The sequence below is a fragment of the Hibiscus syriacus genome, unplaced genomic scaffold (genome assembly GCF_006381635.1).
Source record: "Hibiscus syriacus cultivar Baekdansim isolate YM2019G1 unplaced genomic scaffold, ASM638163v2 tig00110209_pilon, whole genome shotgun sequence".
In the NCBI taxonomy this organism is placed as follows: domain Eukaryota; kingdom Viridiplantae; phylum Streptophyta; class Magnoliopsida; order Malvales; family Malvaceae; genus Hibiscus; species Hibiscus syriacus.
In genome coordinates this window covers 158571-167204 of record NW_024062628.1, presented here as the reverse complement: position 1 = coordinate 167204, position 8634 = coordinate 158571, and the positions used below count along the sequence as shown (strand labels likewise).

The 8634-nt window shown below is 35.5% G+C and overlaps 1 protein-coding gene across 2 annotated transcripts; it reads right to left on the bottom strand.

Annotated features, from left to right (window-relative positions):
- Positions 1-545: 545 nt before the first annotated feature.
- Positions 546-6128, bottom strand: LOC120113504 (homeobox-leucine zipper protein REVOLUTA-like). 2 transcript variants are annotated; one of them, XM_039134646.1, is made up of 18 exons: positions 5452-6128; positions 5153-5318; positions 4737-4816; positions 4531-4621; positions 4305-4400; positions 4100-4211; positions 3935-4020; positions 3606-3761; positions 3451-3525; positions 3189-3295; positions 2845-3028; positions 2469-2657; positions 2210-2290; positions 1756-1890; positions 1245-1567; positions 1050-1155; positions 787-936; positions 546-698 (listed from the first exon to the last, which is right to left on the bottom strand). In XM_039134646.1, the coding sequence occupies exons 1-18, from the start codon at positions 5685-5687 to the stop codon at positions 549-551; spliced, it is 2523 nt and encodes an 840-aa protein (XP_038990577.1). In that variant the 5' UTR covers positions 5688-6128; the 3' UTR covers positions 546-548. The 2 variants fall into 2 exon arrangements, with proteins under 2 accessions (XP_038990577.1, XP_038990576.1); XM_039134645.1 differs by having other exon boundaries at positions 1245-1579; positions 5159-5318; positions 5452-5800.
- Between the last annotated feature and the right edge of the window lie 2506 nt (positions 6129-8634).

Below are 8634 nucleotides of genomic sequence, written 5' to 3'. Positions count from 1 at the left end.
ACATTATTTTTGTCACATTTGTGATTATATAAAATATTATCTAAGTTTAATTTAATTGTCTGTCTAGTTCAGTTGGTAGAGCACAAGACTCTTAATATATGGAAATAGGATCAACTCTAAAGTCTAATTTAAGATATCAACATTTTATCATATTTACTATTAACAATCAAAAATATATTTTTAAATATTTTAGATTATAATTGAAAATGCTAGAAATAATAACATTCTAAATTACATTTAACCTAAAATGTTAAATTTTTTTAATTACATAAATATAAAACTTTTGAACATTTTAGATTGTGCTCGTTACTACCATTTTTTAACAGCATCCTAACCTATCTTTCTTCAGACATTCGCTTATCATTTAGGGTTCCCCTCCACGCCAATGACAAGCATCATTGTTTTTAAGCTAAAACAAGTTTTAATTAAATTAATAAAATGCAAAGCTGAAGACTTCAATATTACAAACGTTTCTTCCGTTGTCCATTTCATTTTACATTCCCCTTTCCTCGTTTGATTAGAACAAATAAATTATACTGAAATGGTTTTCACACAAAGGACCAGTTTACAAAACAGAAGGCCAAGCAATGGAATGAGCTCTCATCAGCTTCAAGTACTTTCCAAGCAACAGCTTGTTCATACGATATATGGCGTCCCATTATCGACATGCAGATTCCCCCCGGGAAATAGGCAAATCCCTGTTTGTAAAGTCAATTACGCATTAAAAGACTAACCACACCATCCCCTTCATTGTTCGAAACAAAAGATTTTCTTTAGAAGCCTTACCTGCTGCATCACCTTGGCGAAATCGGAGTACAATGCCTTGCGTCCAGACTCATCGAATATTTTATCCAGTGTTATGTCTTGTAGGGACACTAGAGATGTCTCAAGCATGTCAAGACCCGCTTGATTTGCGAAAATGAAAACCGGTAGCGACTGCAAATCAAAACAGGAGCATTACTTCAGAAATAACTATGTTCATGTTTCAACGAAGTGTTCTTGATGAATTTACAGCATTCAAGATTTTTTCGATGGAATTGCCAGCATACCTTCATCGAACAACACAATATTGCATCCTGATGTTCCCAGAGATTCTTCAAAATTGAGTCACCGCCGAGTGATTCAGATCTCAACAATTCCGTCCCTATATGATAACTGAGGGAAACGAAATGAAAAATGGGATGAATGAGCTTGTTCGGCAAAACCTTCATCCAAAAGCAAATAAAAGGTCTAGTGCAACTTGCCTGTAGCTCTGGCAGATCCAATGAGCTAGTCTAAGTGCTTCGGGAGAGCCCGGAGTTAACTTTGGTCCTACAGCTGGGCTCAATCCAGAAGGAGATACGGCCATGGCAAGCCTCTGGACAGAAGAAATGACACTACGGACATACTGTCGTGCCATGGTCGCAACATTATCCTGAAGACTGTCATCAAACGGAAACTGGAAGGCAATCGTCAACACCGATCGTGTATTCTGACATGTAGGAACATCTCCCGAAGCCTGGTTGGTAGCAGGCCCCACTTCAAGACTTGAAGTCAGATCCAAAGTCCGATTTGTTGTTAATGAATCCTGCGTATCACACTGTATAAAATACACCATTACTATTCATTTCCTACAAATTACAATGCACTCATTATATCATAATTTTATGGCAACAGCATTTCTTTTATCAGGCTTTCACTAAACGGGCTCAAACATACTATCACTTGTTTCGTATCCCTTATTCCACTCTACGGTCAAGTTTGGTGAAGCCTTACCGGCTTTGACTCCAACGGGATAATGCGGAATCCAGATGGTACTAAGGGAGCATCATCAGGAAACATATCATCAATGGTAGCAAAGACAAGCTCCGAACAGGACCCCACAGCATTCTCATCAATTCCACTGCATATCTGTAAAGATGATAATATACATAAAAGTAAAGGTTTCCATAGATATGGCAACAACCATTAATTAATGGAATTACAGAGGATATAAATGTGTTGGGTTTTCCATTCCAATTATAGATACAAATAACAATCAAAATTCAACTTGGAATCGTTGGTTGAGTCTTAGCTCGACTGCCATGTTTATTATTGCAAAAATTCAGGATGATGTAGGTTCGAGCGAGCTTAAGTGCGCAATATCCTCCGATTTAGGTGTTATGAGGGGAACTGGGTAGTTTATAGGCAATGTATTAAAAAAATCAACTTGGAACTGCGAGAAAATCACCTGCAATAAGTGAATATCCCTTGACACAAAGGCATCCTCTTGCACAAAAGATTGGCCTTCAAGTCTTACAACTTCAAGTATCTGATACATGATAAATAAATAGAGGCATTAGAATAGTCTATTGGGGCCAATGAAAAAAAAGGCTATGCTTTCAATGGAAAATACAAGTGAGTCCATTTTACGAAAATTCTTAAAGAGGAAAAACAAGAAAGCAATAATAATCTTATTAGGACATATCTTAAATTTGTAGAACATATACCTCTTCATGTTCAATCGTGTGGCCAAGTGGCATGATAACCTGACTACCAGTAAACCTCGTGGGTCTCATTCCCGGATAAGCAAATGTTCCAGCCTTAAATGACGCAGCAGTATAAGCATCAACATTGAAATCAGCCCACTCCGAGCGGTGCTCTCTCAGGAAACGCACTAGTACAGCAGGCAAAACATCCTGAAAAAAGACAAGGTATAAAGATACAGTACTTCCCGCAGACATGATGCAGAAAAGGCCTAAAACTTTGGCGTACAGAAGAAACTTTTTCCCATTTTTGAACAAAAAATTTTCTGTGTCGCTAACTTAACGCAGCTAATGTCAAATCAGAACTTTCTTACTAAATGAGGGGCATACAAGAACTTACTTGAAGCAGCATAGATGCCTTCGCACACAGAATGCCACCAACGAACGAAAGAGCATTTGTTGGATTTGAACTGCTGCTCAAGCTCTTGCTTGAATTAATTGCAGTTACCACATCTTCAGTACCATCGCAATTCATTATTGACCAGCCATCATCGTTGAATCCGTTTATTGCTTCATTAAAGCCTCTACAAGTGAATTATAGACACATTTCTTCAATGAAACAATGGAGTATAACAGATTTCTAAATGCACAAGTAAAATAGATTTCTAAAGCCTCTACATGCATGCTTTTCAGCACAAACTCAATTTGAATAAATAAGAGGATTCAATATAATCTCGCAGCTACCTGCTTAATCTTTGGCTAAAAGTTCGTAGGACAGCAGGCTGCCTGCCCATACTGTAAACCACCTCGCCACTTTTCTCCATAGCAATTTGCTTGACATAGCGCATTGCCTTCACAGAGAACAACTAATCAGTACCTTTAGAAATTTTCTTTTAAGGAAATAAAAAAAATCCCTTTTTAACATAGTTAATCAGTCGATTTAAGTGACTCTTGCCTTATGAGTTGAACTAATATATGATCACTTTGCACTAATGAATTTACTTACCAGAATTGTCATTTTCTGAGCAATTACTTTTGATGATTCATAAAGCGGGCGCAGCACCTCCGGCGCGCTCCAAGCCTGCAATGGGATTTTTGAGTTTTAGTCTTGCGACGTGAATTGAAGACTTCTATAAAGTACCTACTAACCAGAAGTCCTACCTCAAGATTCAGGTGGTCAACAATATGGATGATTGACCCTCCACCTTCACAAGGCCTAATCAAATAGCCACTAGGAAGCATTTCGGCTCTCACAAATTGAGCTACAGCAACTGCACTAGGACCAGCACCAGAACCAGAAAGGGACCTCTCACATACCTTGGAAAACAGAGTGAAAGAGGAGAAGCTTATCAGCATCTATAATCATGCTACTCTCAAGAAAGGAAAGTCACATAAGCAACTGAAATGGTCCTTCAACCTTGACTTTCTTAAAAGATCGTACATAGCAATTATTTACACTGTAATAAATAATAAGTGCAAGACATGCGTACCACGAGACTTCCATTCTCTAATGTTGTAGTGTATCTTAGTGTCCAAAAGTCCCTCGCAGGAGCCAGAGTAGTTGGAGCAAACATCTAAAATAGTTCTCGTTTTAGTCATTATTCGTGACAATTGAGTAAACATTCATTCATAAATAACGATCATTCTTCACCTGTGTGTGTATACAAGCTCAATTGTTCCACCATTGCCAGCTGGAAACATAGTAAAAATTTCAAGGTTCCGACACTCACGGAACCAAGATGGACGATCCTTAAGGATCTCCGCAATCTATTAAACAATAATTTAAATTTTCCGTTTAGATAAGGTCACCCACAATGATAAATGTCTCAATATTTTTTGCAATGAAATTATAATTCATACCTTTGTAGGTTCTAAACTTACAAGACCACAGGCTCGAGCTGCCACTCCACTACAACTTTGGGAAATGGCAAAAATCCCACCCGAATCCGGACCAGGCTTACAACAGATTAAAATAAATACGCTCAGAGACAAGTCTGATTTGCGACAAAAAGGATAATACAACAACATTCACATGCTATATCAATGAACGGGAAACAACGGACAATAAAAGCAGTATAAGACAAACCTTCATCCCAGGCATCTGGACCCAATCGACAGCAGTTCCCGTAGCCTTGGAAAGGAACTCTGCCAAGGTCTCCTCGGCAATGGAGAGGAGTCTGCCAAGAACATAACAAAATTCAAAGCTTTTATTAGGAAATAAAACGATAAATACACACGGATTCGTACGAATATGTAGAGAGCTGATCCGCTGTAGTTAAAAATTGAACTTACCCAGCAGGGTTATTGGCATCTCTGAGTGAATGCTTAGGAGTGGTAATCACAGAGTCACAGCTTGCATCAGTTGCTGATGCCTAAATATCAAATCCAAAAACAAACAGCACCGATGTCAAAACGGCAACAAGTGAAACACACAGTAAATGCATATCCTTTGCTTAAAGCAATTACCCAAAATGAATCCTACAACACAAAATAGCAAGTGGCATATTTGCGAAAGAAACATTAACAATTTGAGACAAATTAAGATAATCAAATTCTATGAAATTAAGCATACCACAAAGATCCATCTAATGCCTAAAGTTCAACTTAAAATGCAAATAAAGAGCATAAATTTCCACATTAAACGTTTCGGTAAAGTTCCATACTAGGAATTAGAGAAGATCAAAGAGTGAGAGACTAAAAGAAGATACATTTACAGTATGCAGTTGCTGCTTCATATAACCATTCTCGCAAACCAGCTGAGAAACCTGCTTTTGCAACCGATCATTCTCCTCCATCAACAGCTTGTTCATTGCTGATAATTTTTTATTTACACTTTGAAGCCTTGAAGACTCTTTCCTTTGCTTCTCTCTACACCTATAAACTCCAATGGCAAACCCCATAATAAAAAAAACACAGAAGAAATTACTCATCTAAAAAAGACAATTTTTCTTCAAAACAACTATAATCAAAGATGAAAAAACAAAAAACAAGACCAAATTTTCCAGACCTGCGATTTTGAAACCAAACTTTGATCTGTTTAGGTTCAATGTTGGAAAGAATGGGACATTCCCTTATCAACTGTTGCCTATGCAAGGAACTTGGTTTGGGGCACTCAGCATAGACTCGTTCCAAGGCTTCAACCTGCTCAGCTGTGTATCTAACGTACTTGCCTGCAGCATCCAGGTGTTTGTTGATGCTGCTACCGCTGCAGCTCACCCTGTGTTGGGCCACCGCCATAGCCATTTCTCGTTATAAAAAAAATCAATCTTTCTTTATGTAAGAAAAAAGTGAGACAGATAAAGATGGTGCGAGCTGAGTGATAAAAGAGCTGCTTGTTTTGGAAGATAAGTTTCAGAAACTAAGATTACTGTTTCTTCAGCTAAAATGAGGGATTTTGATTAGAAACAGCCTCAAGTGAAGGCCAAATGGTTGGTCTTATAGTGGGTTTCTTCAGCTGATGATGATCAGGCCGGTGAAGTTAAAAAAACAATAATGGCTTACAAAATCTGCACCCAAATATCCAACTTTCAAACAGCCAAATAAAGAAAATAACTTTGAAAGGCTCTCTCTCTCAAAAAAGAGAGCCCAAAAGGAGAAGCATTACAAGGAAGCTGGTTTATCTACAATAACCCACCACAGAAATGTAAAGAGAAATTGAAATCTTAACCATGTTGAAGAAGACGAAGAAATACTCAACTAAAGTAGAGATTTTGAATGTTCGAAGGGGTTTTAAAGAAGAAAAACCCAACAAATTTTAAAATTTTAAAAAATTTGTCAAAAGAGAAGTGAGGAGAGAGAAAGGGAAAGAAAAAAGTTGTGACAGTGGGTGATCTAAAGTCTGAGCATGAAATTGTAGGGGCACAAAAGAGAGAGAAAGAGAGCTCATTGCACGCAAGCCGACAAACTTACCAGAGATGTTTTTTTTTTCTTTTTTATTTGACATTAGCTGAAATCCTAGAAATACCATGTAAATATTACATAAGCCTACCACGTAAATAAGTCCCTAGTTTTTATTTTATATCTTAATGCACACAAAGAATAAATCGGCATTTTTACCGAAATATCACCTTTTATAATTAATTTTTCATGTCATGTATTATTCAGATTATTTTTTTTATCTAACCCCCTTTGTAGTAAGATATGTCCCTGCAGTAAATTTTACGTTAATTTGGCGCCACCTGTGATAAGACGTGCCCCCTAAAACGCACCTTATGCTGACATGGACACACGTATCTAAAGTGTGGCCTCTGGGGCACACCTTACGCAGTGTGAGGCAGAGGCCACGCTTTTCAATTATCACATGCTCAATTATTAGACATGCATAATGCAAGGCGCGGTGAAGGGACTGTGCCTTGCATAATTAACCCGGATCTCTTGGCTTTAAAGCATCATCTCTCGGCTATAAATAGTTATTTCCCCGTAAACTCTCTCACAATTCCCTCTCAACCGAGAAATTAATACAACAATCCTTTCAACCAGTAAATAACACCCGGCAATCATCTTATATTTGATTCAGAAGTTCGTTCAATCTTTTGTTATAAGATAATTTTGTTATAATATTTTTTTATTATACTTATTGTTTATTATGATTATTTGAAAAAAATATTATAGTAATTGTTTTCAATTAATTTCTGTGCCAGTTCAAGGGGAAAGCGGGAGCATACGTCGAAATATTTTTGCGGTGCAAGTAATAATATAAAATTATATTATTTAAAATTTTTACGTTTATGTGTAAAAAATTTATTGTATTATATTTTCGTTCATATATTATTTATTTAATCAAGTTTGTTTCAGTTATTTTTTTAGAGATATAATATTGTCGTACTTTTAAACTCTAAGAATAGCGTGACTTTCAGCTATTGTTTATTATGATGGAGAAATTCGAGAAAATGAAGCCGACGTTGTTTTCGTATCAAATGAGCGTGTTAAAATATCATTCAAGAGAAACATAATTCTTGAGGAGCTGATAACGAAGATTTTGAGGAAAGTTCATGTTGGAAGTAGTAGAAGAATGTCGTCGTTGCAGTACAGATTTTCAACATCATAAATTTAAATAATTACAAAAATTAATTTTTAAACTAATAATCATGCATTAAATAAATAAATAAATTATTACTAATAATTTAAATTATATTAAAATGTTACCGTATCAGCAAAATCTCGCGATATATGATTTACATCCAAGCGAAGTAGACCTCTTTCCATTTTATATCTACAAAAAAATTAATTAAATAAAATATTAAAAAATTTAAATACTTAAATAAATTAAAAGCAAAATATTATGTAACATCACAAACTATGGGTTAGTGACTAAATTGTAAAATTTCGGAATTTAATAATTAAAGTAGAATAGTTGAATAGTTCAATGATTTATTTGGGAATATTTCCGGAAAGTTTTTAGTAATTATTCAAGGAATTAAATGGTAAAATGGTCAATTGACATTAAAGATATTTTTATCCCCTTTAATAGGAGATAAAAACGTGGGAGATAAACATTTCATCTTCTTCTTCCTTTCTTATTCCTCCTCCCTGTGGAAGCTAGGCAAAGATTTGAGCCTAAACAAGTTTCGAAACAATTAAAGAATTAGGATCGAATCAAAGCAAGGCTAAGGTGAGTGCAATTTAATTGTACTTATGCGATCGAAAAACATTGGCTTGCGATGAGCCAGTGACGGAGTTACTATGGTAAGAAGTGACTCCTAAAATGTTATATAATTTATATGATTCTTATGAGTGCCTTTTATTTTATAGGATTATAAGGAATTGGACTTGTGATAAGTCTATTTCCAATAGTTATAGTGTATGGAGTATTGATTATAAGGATGTGAATGACATGAAATGTATGAATACTTGATTATATGAACTGATATGTGTTTATATGTACTATGTGATTTATAGGATATGTCATATGTGAAAATAAAATATGAACTATAGGAAAGAATTATATGATGTATATATGAACATATGTGAACAAAATATAACATGCATGTTTTCATGAACACATGAGATATAATATAAGTTATATGATACGATTTATATGATTACATGCACATGTGATATATGTTATATGATATGGATCTATGTGACTACGTGAGAAAGAATATATATCTATGAGAAGACATAAGAACAAGATATAAGCTATGTGACATGTGAATATGAATCATATAAAAATGTTCTACGTGTAAGTGAA